The 17,199-nt window shown below is 44.3% G+C and overlaps 1 protein-coding gene across 16 annotated transcripts in view; it reads left to right on the top strand.

Moving 5' to 3' along the window:
- The first annotated feature begins 621 nt into the window (after positions 1–621).
- The window catches only part of LOC118302048 (transducin-like enhancer protein 3-B), a 28,856-nt gene continuing 12,278 nt past the window's right edge, over positions 622–17,199 (top strand). The window contains exons 1-9 of one of the 16 annotated variants that reach the window (XM_035627835.2): positions 622–1,171; positions 1,652–1,871; positions 2,496–2,596; positions 2,837–2,900; positions 4,340–4,384; positions 10,258–10,320; positions 10,896–11,000; positions 14,289–14,336; positions 16,722–16,926. In XM_035627835.2, coding sequence (XP_035483728.1) covers positions 1,848–1,871; positions 2,496–2,596; positions 2,837–2,900; positions 4,340–4,384; positions 10,258–10,320; positions 10,896–11,000; positions 14,289–14,336; positions 16,722–16,926 — 655 coding nt within the window. In that variant the 5' untranslated portion in view covers positions 622–1,171; positions 1,652–1,847. The remainder of the gene's footprint in view (positions 1,172–1,651; positions 1,872–2,495; positions 2,597–2,836; positions 2,901–4,339; positions 4,385–10,257; positions 10,321–10,895; positions 11,001–14,288; positions 14,337–16,721; positions 16,927–17,199) is intronic. The other 15 variants (XM_035627837.2, XM_035627836.2, XM_035627838.2 and 12 more) reach the window with 15 other exon arrangements.

Raw genomic sequence — 17,199 nt, forward strand, 5'->3', positions numbered from 1 at the left:
AGTGTAGGAACTTGTATCAATGTATCTTGTTTCGCACTTCTTGTTGTGAAAAACTTGAAAATAAAGTTAAAAAAAAGATATGTGTCGATCAATTCAAGTCACTCAAAGGACACTACTATCTATTTGAATTGAGAGCAGAGAACGTGATTTCCCTGCCGTCAAACGTCAGACTATAGCTTCACTTCAACATATCAAGCACCTTTACAGACATATATTTTTATTAAAATGATACATTTTCTCTAGCTCCGGTGGGGTTATTTCCCCCTGTTTACACAAATACGTGGTTAATATGAATTGGAATCGCGCTGGGTCATATAACCCACCGGTACACACGCCGGACCACCGGCGGAAATACACGGGACATAATCAATGATTTGCCTTTGTTTTGAACAAGTTGTTGAAACGCACCGAATGTCACTTCAAATCCAAAATGGCGTGAACGCGTGAGGTCACAGACCGCGGGGGCCAATCGCGACGTCGGCTTTTCTGGAGACCCCCACGTGGGTGTTGCCGCGCAGCGATTGGTCCAACGTCGCCGAGGTGGTCGGGAGAGCCGTGATTGGTCGGAACGGGGCCCCCCCCTCTCCTCGTCGGCTCCTCGTGTGTGTGTGTGTGTGTGTGTGTGTGTGTGTGTGTGTGTGTGTGTGTGTGTGTGTGTGTGTGTGTGTGTGTGTGTGTGTGTGTGTGTGTGGTACCGCGAGCGGCGGAGGAGCTGGTTACACCCGACAACAAGCGAGTGGTGTATCTCACTAACGGACGACATTTTCAAAAAAGACGAGCGACACACACCGTCCGCGCGCGTCGACGTCCTACTCGGAGACTCACTGGAGGATTTCTCCCTCATTTACCGGATGTAATGTTCTTCTGAAGTTGCCTGCCGTCGACAACTCGTCCCGGCCGAAGCGGCTCCCGACACTCGACCGGACGGACGGAGGAGGAGGAACGCGCTCCGCCGCGGGTCACCGGGGATTGTGAAGAGGCGAAGAAGAAGAAGAAGAAGAAGAAGAAGAAGTGTATGAAAAAAACCACCAAACGGTGACGGACATTTTTCCTGTTTCCTTCGCTCCGCGGTGGCGGTTACGGGTCCGGGATATTAAGCCTCGTGTCTGGATACTATTTCTTTTTGTTCTACCTGCGCGGAGGGAACGAGGAGGAATCGGTCGAGACAAAGGTAAAGCGGGGAGCGGAGAGCGGCGCTGACGAGGCGGGTGGAGGTGGTGGAGGAGGTGGAGGAGGAGGAGAGGCTTCATGGCAGCAGCTCCTTGTTCTGTGATCTCCCGGACCACCGACACGAGCCCCCGCGTGCTCGTTGTTTCCATTCGTGGAAGATACGTCGTTAGATTTACGAGAAAACCCAAAGCAGATCAGAAGTCTCAACTTCGGGATTTATTTCATGCACGTTTCACTGCCACACTTTGTAGTTGCAATCTGATTTAGATCTCTTTTTTTTTCCACACACAAAAAGTAGGACTTATTTGATTTATTTTTAATCACATGAGCGCGATAAAAAAGAAAAAAGAAGAAGGTCGTTGTGTCGTTTTTAGGCAACAGACAGCGAGGCGAAGTTCATCGAGCTTGATTTCTCGTCGATTCACGACCTGGGCGCTTCGCTCGCTCGCTGCGACTCAGCCGCGTTCTTCTGTTTGTTTAGGTACAAAGGAAAAAGGGCCGGCGACGAGGTGACATCCAGCCGGTCGGGGTCCGAGGGTGCGCCTCGAAGCCGAGGACAGGGCTTTGTCCGCCGCCATCGTGCGCATCCGGGGGAGGGGGTGGCGGTGATTTACCGCACCTTCGGCGGGACGACGGAGCGAGACACCGCACGGACTCCCTCGTGTGTCGGGCTCGACATGTATCCACAAGGCCGGCATCCGGTGAGTAGCTGCCTTTGTCACTGTTTGTAAATTGATGCAAACTGCGCCGCCCTTCACAACAGACTAATTCCCTGGTCGGAGTGGAGCTGCTCGTCCACACCTTACTATGTATGGGCTGCGTCGGTGCTGCCGAGATGCTTCACTCTGCAAGGGGGAAAAAATCCCTGTGAGATCGTCTTCATTGGCCACCAGATCAAAGATCGTGGTTGAACTCGAAGACGCAGATCATCACTTCCTTCTGGAAACCGACTTCCTTTCGCAGTTCTTGTTACAGTTCAGTGCTAAAAGGTTAATTGTGCTTGTTGCACAGCACACACTGAAACCCCACAAACAGTGTTTGATTTGAAGCCCCCCCACCGTCCTCTCTGCTCACCATGTAACATTACCTGGAGGATGGATGAAGTGACCCTCCTCTGTCATTGCACATGTTGTTGAGTGAAAAGCGCCTCTGTCCTCCGACAGCCAGGGCTCAGGGGAAATGTGAGGACAAACCATTAAGAAAAAAAACAAGTTCACCAAGAAAGAGAAGCAGGAAGTGGCCAGATAGCGAGATGAGAGTATTATCTTGGCTGTGATGGTGGTATTTATTTACACCCGTGGTGTCTCCAACCTTGCACTTTTCAGGCACCTCATCAGCCAGGGCAGCCTGGCTTCAAGTTCACCGTAGCAGAGTCCTGCGACAGGATCAAAGACGAGTTTCAGTTCCTGCAGGCCCAGTACCACAGGTAATGACTACCCCTCTGTCAACAACACTGGCTTCCTGGAAAGACTAGGAAGAGGAAGCTGTCTCTGTTTTGTTCCATTTGTGTTGCTTCAACCACTAACTCCAACGAAACACACGAAAATGTCCATGTACTACATTTTCTAACCCCAAATCAAATCTAAATCAAGGTGTTCGTTCTCAAGTATCTATTGAGAAACTATTGTCAGAAATTAAACACTACCGTATCTCTTTCTTCCCTAAGCCTTAAAGTGGAGTACGATAAACTGGCCAATGAAAAGACAGAGATGCAGCGTCACTACGTCATGGTAAGAGCAATCGTCGTAAAACTGTGAATCTGATTTAAGAGCATATCCTCCTTTTTGCCTCAGGTGAACAGTCACAGGTGGTGCAGCCCCGGTGTTTGCAAAGGCCACGTTAGCATTTGTTCCTGCTCGGTGCTGTTGACTCGCGCCTGTGTTTTCATTGGATAAGGAGGTGCAGGGTGGGGGTGTGTGGAGAGGCAGTGGAGAATCTTGCAGGGGTCAAATGTCCAACTATTGATTGTGTGGTGTGACAACCCCCCCACCATGGCTCTGGCCCTCGGGTCCTCTTTATGACCCTCCATCACCCCTCCCTAACACACCCAACATGACCCACTGGGGGTTAATGACTGGTCTGCTGGCTTTGCACATGAATCAGAGGGTTTCCTGTAATTTTTTTTTAACTCCCCTAAGGTGAACCATGGGCTCGTTCAGACACTTGAGACACGCCCAGGGGTTTCTAAGATATTAGGTTGACTTTTGCATCCTTTTCTCCAACCATAAAGATAATGGACTGCTTGCAGCGACCAGGCACTTTTGTAGATAGGTGTTTGATTTCTATCAAAGTGGTGTGGCAGGTTAAATGTAAAAACGTTCCAAAACTGCAATTAAATCATATTACTTTCGGTTCAAAGCTCCCCGATGATCGGATAGACAATGAAATCTGAGCCTCTGCAACAAAAAAACAACTCAAAGTTTATTTCTGATACAGGAAAAGCTGCATTGTGTGTGTGGAAAAAGAACAACCTTTATTTGACAAGTGATGTGACTTAACTCTTAGTGTGTGTGTGTGTGTGTGCGCTTATCTTGTTTGTACATGCAAGGAATTAGTTTAACCGAACGTTTGTTAAATATCATTTTCCCACTGACAAACCAGAAGGTTGTGGGAGTAGCTGTAATAAATGGAAACTGTTTACCGTGTCTTTGATAAACAAGGCTGACTATTAGGTCTTATTTTGCATTTGGTGGTGGGCTCACAAGCTTTTGGCATTTAATATCAGATAATGTTGTTTTCAATAATAGAATTGGCTTTCCTCTTGGTTTTTTAACCATAGACGCTGCTCGTGCCCAGTAGAGGTAGAAGTAAACGGGAACTGTAGCCAGTCGCCTGTCGGCAAAAAGTACATGAAGTTTTCAACCTCTTTGATTCACGTTGGTGCGATTTTAATGCTTCACTCATGTGCTGCATCATGTATTCAACTTCTCTTTTGTTGTTTGAGTAAGTCTGCCACTTTTTTACAGCTTCGATGTACTAACAAATTCTGGTTCTTGGTCGAGAAAAGTCATAACTAACTTGGGATTCCTGTTTTGTTGTACACAATTAAGAGAGTGCATATAGTATATAATGGAGGGTACAATGTTACCTCAAATGTATAAATGAAAATACAAAAGTTTTGCTTTTTAAAATGTTTTCTCCTCTCTTTTTTTTTTTTTTTTTTTTACAGTACTATGAGATGTCGTATGGGCTCAACATTGAGATGCACAAACAGGTATGTAGCCATATCGAAGAGGGTTTGTGTATTGTTGTTTTTCTTATATAAACATACCTACTAACACACACACACACACACACACACACATACCTACCTGACCTTTGTTTCTGCCCTCATCCTTAAATGCCTTTAGGAGGCATACACATACTGGCTTCCTGTAGTGAAAATGCTGACAGGCTAAACAACACGAAGGGCACACTGCCTGATGGGGATGGTTTGATAAGATTAAAGCGAAGTATTTGGCAGACAGTCTGAGAGAATGTGTTTCTGTGCGGTGTGTCCTTGTGTGTGTGTGTGTGTGTGTGTGCGCGCGCGCGTGCGCCCGCACCATTCTGTGTGTGTGCCTCTCCAGTGCCAGCTGGGCTAAAAGCTCATTAGTTCAGCTGCCACCCAGCGCTGGGCATCATGCTGCAGTGGAAAGACTTCGACTGATGAACAGGGCTAAAATACCTCAACACCACCCAAGGAGAACCTTCAGTAGACAGGAGGCGGGGGGGATGGCTACTCTACTGTGGGAGTTCAACTAGTGCTTTTTTGTCAGCTAATCTCTGATATTCCTCTGGATGAACATAAGATATTTCCCTTTTTTATATTTTAGCGATGCAATCAAGAGCAATTGAGAGATTAATATGATAACGATGAAGTATTACATAAGTATTTACATGTTAGTTGCAGATCAAGGTTAGCAAATTAATTAAAAAATGTATGATAACGATTAGACATCTGGAGTTGGGTACTCTGACGATTGATCGGAGTGTTTATGACCACGTGGTTCATAGTATTCGTGGCATCTGGTTGGCTGTAATTAGCTAGTTAACTTTTAGTGTGGTCATTTGCTGTTCCCACACCCGCTCCAGACACCATAATCCTAACTGTAAGACACCCGATCTCCTATAAAAGTCAGATTATGCCTGTAAACAACACAAAATACCCTATTAACTCTGGCCTTTAGTCAGCTGTGTGATACACACCACATTGTTCTTTTATTCCTACCAATCTCTTATGTATCAGCATAATCTTTTGTTCTGTTCACTTAAAAAGAGAAGAAAAAGGATGAACACAATCTCGCTATGCTTTTTCTTTTGACACTTACATTTCCATTTTCTCAGATTCTGTGTTGCTCTCTGTTCCCCTCTGTCATCTTTGCCTCCTCACTTCTCCTTTCCCACCTCCTCCTTCTGCCCTTATGTCTTTTCATTATTTCCCCTCCCGCCAACCCGTTGAAGTGATGTGAATGATGGCCCTTGTGTCATTAGCTGTTTGATATGATGTATGAGAGTGGGAGTCTGTCAGAGAGGGAGAAAACGAGATGGAAAGGTGGGGCGGAGACTTCATGGCCCTCAGATCCAGAAGGTTAATGGCATCAGTGGGAGGGGAGCCCAGTTGGAACAGCAGCACACTGCACAATTCATCAGGTGTAGATGTGTTGAGGTTTTTTTTTGTGGGCATGCTGCATCTGTGTGGTGATGAGTGCTAACTAGGGGTTTTCTGTTTATCAGGGAGCTCGCTGCTTCTCACCTCCCTCCCCATTCTCAAGCGTTTCTGCCAGCCACTTATCACAAGGAGGCTGAAGCAGTGCACAGTGGGAGGTGGGACCGGTTGTTGTGTGTTGAGGCGGGGGGCAGTGGACATGACGAGCTGGCAGAAAGAGGGATGGAGGAGTGAGAGGCTTCAGGGTAAATGGGTTAATCGAGTGGTCCTCTCCTGTGCATCTTCTTTGTTTATCAATAAGCCCGGTGAAGTCAACGGAGCAGTGTGAATAATGTATGATTCCTGCCACCTTCCTCCCCCTCTCCCCCTTCTCCCATCCCCTGGTGAACGAGTGTTTGTGATGACATCAGCGAGAGGTAAACAGACAGCCCTTAGCTGTCCCTGTTATTGGTCGGATTATTGGATGCAGGAAGGCAAATTACTCTGCTTGTGTAGAAGATTTATTGCGGAATGAAAAAAAAGATGCGATAAACTCATTTTGTGTTGTTATTACTATAAAGCTGGATTTAAAAGCAAGAGAATGGGCACAAAGACACACATGCATACAAATAAATACACACAGCCCATACATGGGAACACACATTTTGTCTTTACACAAACACTGTAATTCAAGTTCCGACAGACACAATGCTTCCTGCTGATCTGAACGGTTTGCTCGCGAAGGGATCTGAGTGGCTGCTGGGGGTAATTTGTTTAGACAGTGTCTCTTATGACGGCAAAGTGTGCAGGGTGGAGGTAATCACCCTGCGTTGCTGTCAATAAGTGATTTTAATTAGCGCAGCTCATTAGGCTGCCTCAGCAACGTGCCCTGCTGACTTTGTGGTGGGGGTTGCTTTGTTTTTCACTCCCTCTGTTCTCTGTTGTGGTCCCTGTTTATCTCTCCTACACTACGCTGCCTACGTTGTGATCTCAGCTCTTTCTCTTTGCTGCATAGAAAGCAAAAGTAACCAATGAACGTTCAGTGCATCCTATGTCTTAATAATGAATTTTCGCTGCTTATTTTAGTTGCACTTTTTGGTAGCCATTTTGTCAATTTGTTGTATGAACCCACTTTCTCACTTATTGAGGGAATGAGGGAAATGGAGAAAGTGCTTTATCAAGGAGAGTCGTGTCTGTTTCCTGGATGGAGGAAGAGGATGAAAGGAGGAACAGGGGGAGGGAGAAAAGAGAGCTTGTGCAAATGAATAATTTATGCAGGATTCCTGGAATTGTTTGCCAAGGTGATGATGGCCGACCTCTCTCTAAGCCAAAACAAACTGACTATGAGAACACACACACCGTCTCTCAGGGGAGGTTGACGAGGTTACTGGAGGCTGTGAGACATGCTTTATTTTGATAGCCAGGCTAGAAGGGCTGGTAGAACAGAGTTACACAATTAGTGTGTGTGTGTGTGTGTGTGTGTGTGTGTGTGTGTGTGTGTGTGTGTGTGTGTGTGTGTGTGTGTGTGTGTGTGTGTGTGTGTGTGTGTGTGTGTGTGTGTGTGTGTGTGTGTGTGTGTGTGTGTGTGTGTGTGTGTGTGTGTGTGTGTGTGTGTGTGTGTGTGCAAGCTGATGATGGTTTTTTGTGTCTGTGTTGAAATGGAAGTAAATACTTGTGTGCATATGTCGGTGCATATAAACTGCATAATTCAAAATAAGAGAGATTGTGTGCATCATGGGGATTTGAACTCTCAACTTCATCAAATGTAATCTGTTAAAAAAAGCCCATTTCCATATGTTCCCCCTGCAGTCAAGCATGTTACTTCATCTTTGTGTGTATGAGCCCAAAATAGAATGACACGCACATGCAAAATATTCTTCATGCATTTGTAATGAACAAGATACCTCTAAGTGCCTCTTTCCTCCACTGCTCTGGCTGAGAAGATAATTCCCAAACAGCCATCTCTGCCCCCCTCCCATCATATGCCACTTGTTTTCCTCGCCAATTGAATCCTCGTCAGAGACTCTGCTCCCCACTTGGGGGCTAATGCCTAGAGCGACAAACAGCCAAATGGCTTTCAACGCACCATAGACAGAGGGATGCGGTGGAGAGAGAACCTCTCCAAGCTGTGGTGCTACTAGACAACCCTGAGTACCTGTAATTGTGGAGCTGCGGTGAAAAGCTCCTGCTGGCTCAAAGGCTTCTGTTTTCCGTGGCTTTAAGTGTCAATAAACTCTTTGCAGTGCCCGTCTCTGCACTAAAAGCACTGTGGAAAATTGTGCTTCCAAAGTAAAGTGCAAGTCATTTAAGAGTGCTGCGAGTCATGGGATGTGATGTGTTATCATATTTTTTCCCCCTTCAAAATGGCTGTCAAAAAGTCTTTTAAATAAGCTGTGTGCCCATTTGCCTCCCACAACATGTGACCTCTGCCTGAACAGAGTGGAGTGACTTGATTTGAAAAGGAAGGACAGGATGCAGCCGATAAACACAGCGATTCAGTTGAGAGGTTTTAAATGTACGTCTCTCAGGTTGGTGAGTGAGTCATGTTTGCCCTCACAATCTCTGAAATTGTTGCGGAAGAATGAAAATGCAATAATTGGGGCTCAAAAGGGAGGTCTGTTCTATTGTTTTATTTCCTCGCATCAAACTAATAGTTTAACTCTGGGGGAAAATTTGAAAGGAATCCAAGGGTTCAGAAACAGTTAACCTTAAAACCCCTGAACACAACACGGCATGGTCTCAGCCCTGCAGCTTTCACAATGAACTGCTGGGAGAACCCTGTGTTTTTACAGACAGTGCACCTGCATTCCTCCAATGTTTCTGGATTCAAATGAAGACTCTGGAGTGATGATTTGCTTCGAAACAAATGGATGGGACTTTTTGTGAAAACGGTTTGTGGTGAGGGTTCGTAATGTTGTTTCTCTAATAGCCGGGCGTATCAGCATACCACTGTTCCCTACAAGCCCCATGTTGCTCCCCTTGCAGCCATTTCCAGAGAAGTGGTGTGATACTGAAACAATCTAATCCTGCTGTGTGGTATTGTATCCAGCCCCCGCTAATGATGATGGTTTATGAGTCTCCATAGAGCATCCCGTCCTCTCTACCCCCCCACCCCAACCGTGCTGCTTCTTCCCCACTCCCAGTTATCCCTCATTAATTTCCCGTGCCGATCAGATCGACAGGCCGAAAATTCAATTTAATGACCTGCCTCTGTGCTGCGCCTAATATGATTTTACAGGCTGTTCTGGTCAGGGCCCCAACCCAATTTACATAACGATCAGCCGTGCCAGATAGCGTTGCCTCAGCAACAGAAGAGGGGGAAGATGAGAGAGGAAGAGGAGGAAGGAGGGAGGGCACCGGGGAGAGGAGTGGAGATTAGCATGGATGGGTGTGTAGAAGCGTTCGGAGGAGGGTGGTGACTGGATGGAGAGAGAAAGCAGAGTGTGTCTAAGGTCAGACAGAGGGTTGTGAGATAATTCCTGACAGGCCAGAAAAGATTTGTTCCCCTCCTCTTCTGTCCTTCTTTTCGTGTCTCACCTCCTGCAAAATGGAAAGAGTGACACAGAGGCACCCCCCTTTTCATTTTCTTTCTCCTCCCTCCCCCTTTCACAGTCAAACAAGGTTAAGGGAGAAAAATGAGTGGAATGCAGCAGCGTATAAAGCGGCGGGAAAGACCCCTTCACCCCACACACACCTGCTGGGCCTCCACCCCTAATCTCTCAGAATCAATTAGTTCCCCTCCCTCAGTCCAGTCAAATCACATTACCTTTGTGTCAAATCATAAGGTTTCACTTGTCTATTCATCACCTCCACACAACCCCCACCCCCTCTCTTTATCCTGTTTTCCACTTTTGTGTTCCTCTCTTTCTCCTCCTCCTTTTATGGCTCCTATCTTGGTGCAAAGTACAGATTTTTTTTTTTTAAAAAGAAAAAAGAACGGAAATGGGTTTGGGCAAAGTGTCTTGGGACATTCAAGTGCAGTAGACGGCTTGCACAGCACATCCATTTGTCCAAATCGAGCTCTGTAAAGTGCTCAATGTTTGTCGAGCCCTGCTGTATCGTCTTACTCTCCTAGCTAATATTCCGTGGTCGATACCAAAGATGGCTCTGATAGATCGGGCCAGGGAGTTAACCTGTCTGCTTCAGCATTCCCCACCCTTCTCTCTGTGGGCTGTAATTATGAAGTATGGACCTCATTAGGTTTTCTCCAGCCAGATGGTATTAGCATATTTCAGCCTCCTAATGAAATAAGGCCTAATGGAGGCAGGACAGAGAGAGGAGGGGGTGGGGTTGGTCTGGCAGCCCCAATTTAGTAAAGAAATACACGGTCCACACAAATGGGCACTGGAAACATTTGTGTTATAGGTAGTTTAACAGCTTAATTAAAGTGTTGCCCATGGCATTGCAGTATACTGAAAGACTATTATTCTAATATTGTCTCTGTCTCTCTTCTCCCACAGACTGAGATTGCCAAACGTCTCAATGCAATTCTGGCTCAGATCATGCCTTTCTTGTCACAAGAGGTGAGTGTCAACACAGCTATCTGCATTTTAAGAATGTGAATGAGACTATGCAATGTAATAACTGTACATACATTGTGAAGAGTGGCTGTTGTGTGTCAATGACGTCTTATACACTGCAAGACGTGCATCCGTTATTGCTCAGTAAGAATATGAGTTTTAGCAGCTCAACCGCACTAACCGTAATTTGGATCAGCAATCAAGCAAATTATTTTAATCACTCACAGTTACTGAAACATGCTGCTCCTGTTCCTTCTCCACCTTTTAAAACAATCTGCCAAACAAAAAATAGAAATTATCGTTCTGCCAAACCTACAGGCTTTTCTGCGAAACGGAGTAGACAAGACGAAACATGTTATGAACTAAAATTGTCTGTCCTGATCTCTTGACAAGAGATTTCACTCTGTCCGCCAATTTTTAACTGTATAATACAGATTCAGAGTAAATGTATGAATATGGTTGAACTACTTCTGTGCATTATAGAGCTCATTTTTACCTCAGTCAAACTGTGTATTGTAGACTTTCTTAGACTTCCTTTACCATCACGAATCTCATATTTGTGTTCATGTGTCCTGCAGCATCAACAGCAGGTGGCTCAGGCTGTTGAACGGGCCAAGCAGGTGACAATGACTGAGCTGAATGCGATCATCGGGGTACGTGGACTTCCCAATCTGCCTCTCACTGTGTGTATACCCCCTCTTTCTTCCTTCATTTGACCTGAGGGCCAGGGGCAAAACTGCGTGCACAGAGGAAAATCGGCATATAGGCTATTCAAGCATGCTACATTACGCACACAGGCTTCAGCTGAAGTGCTGCATGTCAAGGACGACCTGGGAAAGGGCAATAGATTCAGGAGGAAAACAGGGGCGAGAAGGGAATACGAGTAGCTTAGTGTATTAATCTGCTTCCATTTTCTTCCTCCTCTCTGTGGCATTTGAATGTTCAGGCTGAATATAAACTAGCAATGTGCCATGTCCTCTTCACTCATGCAGACTTGCCCCTGTCGCCAGTGGTTTATTATGTTTTTATTTGAGTTGACAGTGTTTGTAATGTGCTCTCAACACGCTCACTGCTGTAATTTCACTGATTGTTGGTTATAGGGTGCAGTTGCTCACAGCAGCTCCGCTCTGATTTCTTTCCTCTCAGGCAGAGTCAAAGATCATCTGATATAGAGTAACACAGTCCAGGCTGAGATCAGATCGTGGCGTTTCTCACGTTTCACTTTGGCTGCACTTTAATTAGATAAAAGGTTCCAGCCAACAGGCTTACCTCTACCTCTGACCCAATCACAGGAGGAGTTAGAGCATTTGGGTTAGGAAGAGCATTTTGTGTGCGACAGAGATTACAGCAGTATGGACTCCACACACACCGATCATTTGTGAGGTGTTGTGGATAAGAGATTTTTGTCTGGACTTGAGCAACATCGTCAAAGTGGCAGGAAAATCTCCTAATATTCCAACCTCATAGAGTTTTCTCACATTATTCCATGATGTTTAGCCCACACTGCTAACATGAAGTCACATCATTTAACTCACCCAACTTAACTACATCTGTTGTTACGTGTAGTTTGCACTATGTTAATGAGTGAAACCAGATACTAACAAATTCTGTATTATGAGGTCCTTTTCAAATTGGGCACCTATTACTGTAAATATTGGATTTTATTTGCATGTAACCAGCCATTGTGGATTCGCAGCAATTCTGTCACCAGTTTGTTAACGGCAGGTCTTTTTGCCAGGAGGGAGATTTCGTAGTTGCCCAATTACCCTGATTTGTCTAACTTGGAATTACAACTCCAAGACTGTTATGAACACTTTTCTTTTACTCATCTGCTCATAATTAAGGTTTGAATAAATGTTTCTGGCACTAAACTTTGTACTTAAAATTTGGTCCCCTAGTAAGCTTTATTGTCTCCATTGATCAGTTTTATTTTTTTTTAATTTGGGAGCATCTGTGGCAATCCAAACTTTAATAGAGGAAAAGAAAAATTCAGTAATTGACCCTTTAATTGTAGCCACAACCCTGAACACAAACAAAATCCACTACAGCCAAATCTACTTGAGTGATTTGAGCTTCCATCTGCTTTTGTTTAAAAAGAAAAGAAGGCTCGCTATATTTTAATAGCCAGCTTGGACCCAGATGGATAGCTGACCCTTTCGATTAGCCCTCTGTAGCAGAGGTTAGTTAGCGGTTAGCTTGTCCCAGTGGTAGGGGGTCAAGTCTAATGAGAGGCGGATATCGAAATTCGATTAAGGTAAATGAGCCAGGAGCACAACCCCCGTTTTCAAATGTAATGACTTCCTATTTCCTCCTCCTGCTTTTTTTTTTTTTCTCTTTTCTTGAACCTGGCTCAGTGAGACCGTCTACAACAGGAAGTGACCCTGTCTTCATTAAGGGTTGGCAAGGCCAGACTGAACACACGCACGCACACACATGCACACAGAAGAAAACTGACTTTAATTATTGGGGCGAAGAAATGGCAAGTGATCATGTCCATGTCCACACAGTGTGAGTCTTGTCATTGAAGTCGCAGTGATATTCAGAGCATCAGGCTCTGGCAGCTTTCTACAGCAGCTATATCAAAAAATTGATTTGAGACACATACACACGCACACACACGACTAAAATCCAACTCCCATGTTTGCCCCTCAGCGACCACCTGCTGCACTGGGTCTCAGTATGGGACATATATATTATATATATATATATATATATATATATATATATATATATATATATATATATATATATATATATGTGTGTGTGTGTCAAGTTAACATAAGTCTCCCAAACACCAACCCATAGTACTATTTACATTTTATTCAAACAATTAGTCAATTGATTATTAATATATTATAATATTTAATCACTGGCTATTTTGACAATTCACGTAATTCTTTGTCATTTAATTGAGCAAAAAGAGTGAATCCAGCTGCTCTATGTATTTATATCATTTTAAATCAAATATATTTCCATTTATACCGATAATAAAGTGTAATGCGTAGTCGTCACCTCAGGCTGCAGGAAGTTGGAACAGACATTCCTCAGGATTTTCTTATATTTGATAAACCAAACCTTCTGTAGCCCAAAACAACTAGTGTGTAATGTCAGATGTGAGAAAATGTGAAGGAAACTAGTAATTAATGCCATTATGTCTTATTCCCTTAAATAATTGTAAAATTAAAATGTACATAAGGACGTCACCTTTCACCCAAACTGAACTGTGCTGAAAGACTAAGATGCAAACTGTCCTCTTCCCTCTTCACTGCTTTGCATATTACCAGAGGTGAGATATGAGTTTGATTTGACAAGTGTCAGAGCTGTTCTCTCATTTCCATTATTTCCACACAGGGCGAGATCGTGCTCAGATAATGGTTAACGTGTCAGTTACAGGTGGTGCGCTGCTTTTCACCTCCCCCTCACATGAATGCTAATCTGTGGAACCACTACCTTTACACTGCCTTTTTTTCTTTTAATTTCCCTTTGGTTCATTTGCTTATGTGATGTCCTTTGTGAAACATTTGCATCTTAAGGCCATATTTCCATGTGGTTTTAATGTTGACATAGTTTGACTCCTCTGCATCTACCCATTTACGACAGGCAGTTAGCAGTTCCCCTTTTCCCCAAACAGCTGATCGTCAGGATGTCGATATACAGCTACTCTCATCATTGTCTATTTGAGTTGTTTTAAACAAACAAAAATCCTTCCGTGTGTGCTTCCAATCTCTTTAATGTGAATTATTATTTTGAATTTCATAGAATTATCTATGAATATCGTTGGCTTTTGTACTGTTGTTTTGAATGTAACACCTTTGACTGTGGACTTCTAATAAACAAAAGGTTTAAACGATCAATCAAGAAAATTGAAAATGCAGATTAACTGAAGAAATTAACCATTATTTTTTCCCCTGGCCTGGTTATGTTGCTTGTATCATTTCTTGCTGAACCTCTTCCTCTCTCTTTCAACCCAGCAGCAGCAGCAGCAGCAGCCTCCTCATAGCATCTATCCATCCTTCATGGTCAGTGTTCAGAGAAGTTCTAAGACGTAGAGAAACAGAGAGAAACTCTTTTGAATTGCTTGCTGGAAGTCTAACGTGTGTCTGTGAGGGGAGATGATGCCATCACGGAGACAAAGCACGACTTAGGTGTGTTTGGATATTTTTTGGCATCTTGTCCTTTATCTTCCTTCGTTGCCCACGCGTCAGTCCGATCCCGATACTGAACTGAGTCAGCTCTGTTGTTAATGGACAGTGTAGTCTAATCTTTGTCGCGACAACTGAAAGGAAATTTGCTGGGAGTACAAAAGATAAGTAGGTAAAGTAACAGTGGTTGCCAGACATATTAAGCCAGTCTGCCAGCTGGTGTGTGCGGCTGCTGTTGATGCTTGTTCCACCTGACAGTACAGTTCTGCAGGGAACCGGCTCCGCCTAGTTAACTTTAATTGCCTGTTTCCTGTGGAAGTTGCCTGAGCTGAAGCGGCATTTACACATAATGAAAAAAGATAAGTGTGAAAGGAAGCCAGCTCTTTATCCATGAATATTGAATTGGAAGCAATTTATTTTCTGAAATTTTCCCTACCCCCCCTCGCTCCTCTCCTCAGCCATAGCTTGCTAATGAGGCTTCTTGATAATGATCCCTGCACGGTTTTCCTCATTAGGCACACTCAATAGGGACGTCCCTGCCTCAATCCCTCGCTCGCTCGCTGTCTTTTTCATTCCCTTGTTATTTTCTGATTCTGCCTCTCCCCCCTCTTCTTGTTCTGCCCGCCCCCCCAAACCCCCCAACACCCGACTCTCTCTTTTTTTGCCCTCGCTTCCTTTTTCATAACAAATGGGCTGCTGGGCACACCAGTTCAATATCGATTAACAATGCCGCCCCTCAGTTGCTTCCATCCATTGTGCAGTTTCAGGTCCAGCTCCATATAATGAGCTGACTGAATAATGGCCAGCTGCTAAATAAACCTTTAAATGCGGTAAGCCGCTAAATGTAACCCTGTCTAGCCCCCCCCCCCCCCCCCCCGTCATGTAATGAATGTATGGCTGAGGTTATTGAAGTTCTATCCTGCAAGCAGAATAGCAATCATGTTTTTTTCTTTTTAGAGAGGCAGTTGATGGATGTGCTAAGTGTTATTTAACCTTGTTTTAAAGCACTTGCTTCCCTCTTGTCTGAGTGGCTATTTAACTCCTGTCTATCTACTCACTCCTCTCTGGTTGCCTCTCACGCAGATATTCATGGCCTCTTGGGAGGTGTGTGTGTGCTTAACAGAATGTTGCTAGAAGAGTGGGTATGCTCGCTTGTTTTTTTCCAGAGTGCTGAAGGTTTTGAGCTTTTTAAATGTAGACATATTGATTTTTTGTTTTTACAGTTGTGACTGTGATTGGAGCAGAGTAGTTTAAAAAAAAAAAATGCTCTATATCTTTTCTGACAACCAGAGGAGACATGTTGTCAGACATAGTTGTCACATAAAGGCCCCAAATAAGAAACAACACGCAGTTTGTGAAGCAACAGTGATAAGTGCTGCAGTGTTTTAATAAGCAAAGTGTGATATGAAAAGAGAAGCAGATCTGTGTCATAAACTTGGAGGCAGTGTGTTCATTGGCTCAACACTGAAACACATACATCTGCAGAACCTTATGACAGAGCTGATTCAGTCAACTTGTTCAGCAAAAATGGACTAAAACAGCAGTTGTAATAATTTATTAAGTATTTATGTCATATTCAGTGGTGTCAGATTCTCCATTGTGATGATTTGCTACTTTCTATCATTGTAAAATGAATTAATAAGTGTTTCCAGCTGTTAGGTCAATGAAAAACCAGCTGTTTGAAGATGCCAGTTAGGATTCCAGAGAAGTGATGACATTGTTTTCCAAAATTAATTAAACATTTGATTTATTTGTCAAAGAAAAAGTGGAGCATACTTGTTAGATGTAGCCCTACTTTGCACTGCTGTCTCAGCACATCCATATTTAAAGACACAATCTGTTTAAATGGTATTTTATGTTTTAAATGCTGTCCCATGACACACTACAGTCTCTACGGGGTTAATAATGCACAGACGAATGCTAAAGATCTTTAAAATGTGAACCAGTAAAAACTAATAATAACGAATGGATGTATTCTACTGTTTGAGTCATACAACAGGTTGAGCCCAATGATAAACGTACTGTCCATCTACAGCCATGAACAGAATCTGTTTTTCCCCCTCAGACAGTGAATGAGCTGGATCAGCATGTTGGCAGTCGGCATCAATCGTCTGCCATTATGTATAAATGGTTTGGACTTGAACTAAATATCGTCAGAGCCAGCTGTAATGCTTGAGTAGAGTGCAGTCATTCATGGATTCGCTTCCCAGCCGACCCATTTGTCCTCTGTCTTGTCTCCCGTCTCTCTGCGTTTGTTTACAGCAGCAGCAGCTTCAGGCTCAGCACCTCTCTCACGCGGCCCACGGCCCCCCGGTCCAGCTGCCCCCACACCCCTCAGGCCTGCAGCCTCCTGGCATCCCCCCTGTGACAGGTGCTGGCTCCGGCCTGCTGGCCCTGGGAGCTCTTGGCAGCCAGGCCCACCTGCCTGTAAAGGATGAGAAGAACCACCATGACCTGGAGCACAGAGGTGAGGAGCACAGCCAGACTCTCTCTCTCTCTCTCTCTCTCTCTCTCTCTCTCTCTCTCTCTCTCTCTCACTCTCACACACACACACACACACACACACACACACACCGCCTGCAGCAGTTCTAGTACTGATGGGTCATAACTGCCAAGAACAGGTTTCACCAGCCAGATACATTTATCATCGAAACATGTCACTGTTTGTTTTCAAGTGTTTATGTACAGAACTACAGGGTGATGAAATATTAATATGGATGATTTTTTATATGGATGATTT

This window comes from Scophthalmus maximus, chromosome 4 (assembly GCF_022379125.1).
Source record: "Scophthalmus maximus strain ysfricsl-2021 chromosome 4, ASM2237912v1, whole genome shotgun sequence".
NCBI lineage: Eukaryota > Metazoa > Chordata > Actinopteri > Pleuronectiformes > Scophthalmidae > Scophthalmus > Scophthalmus maximus.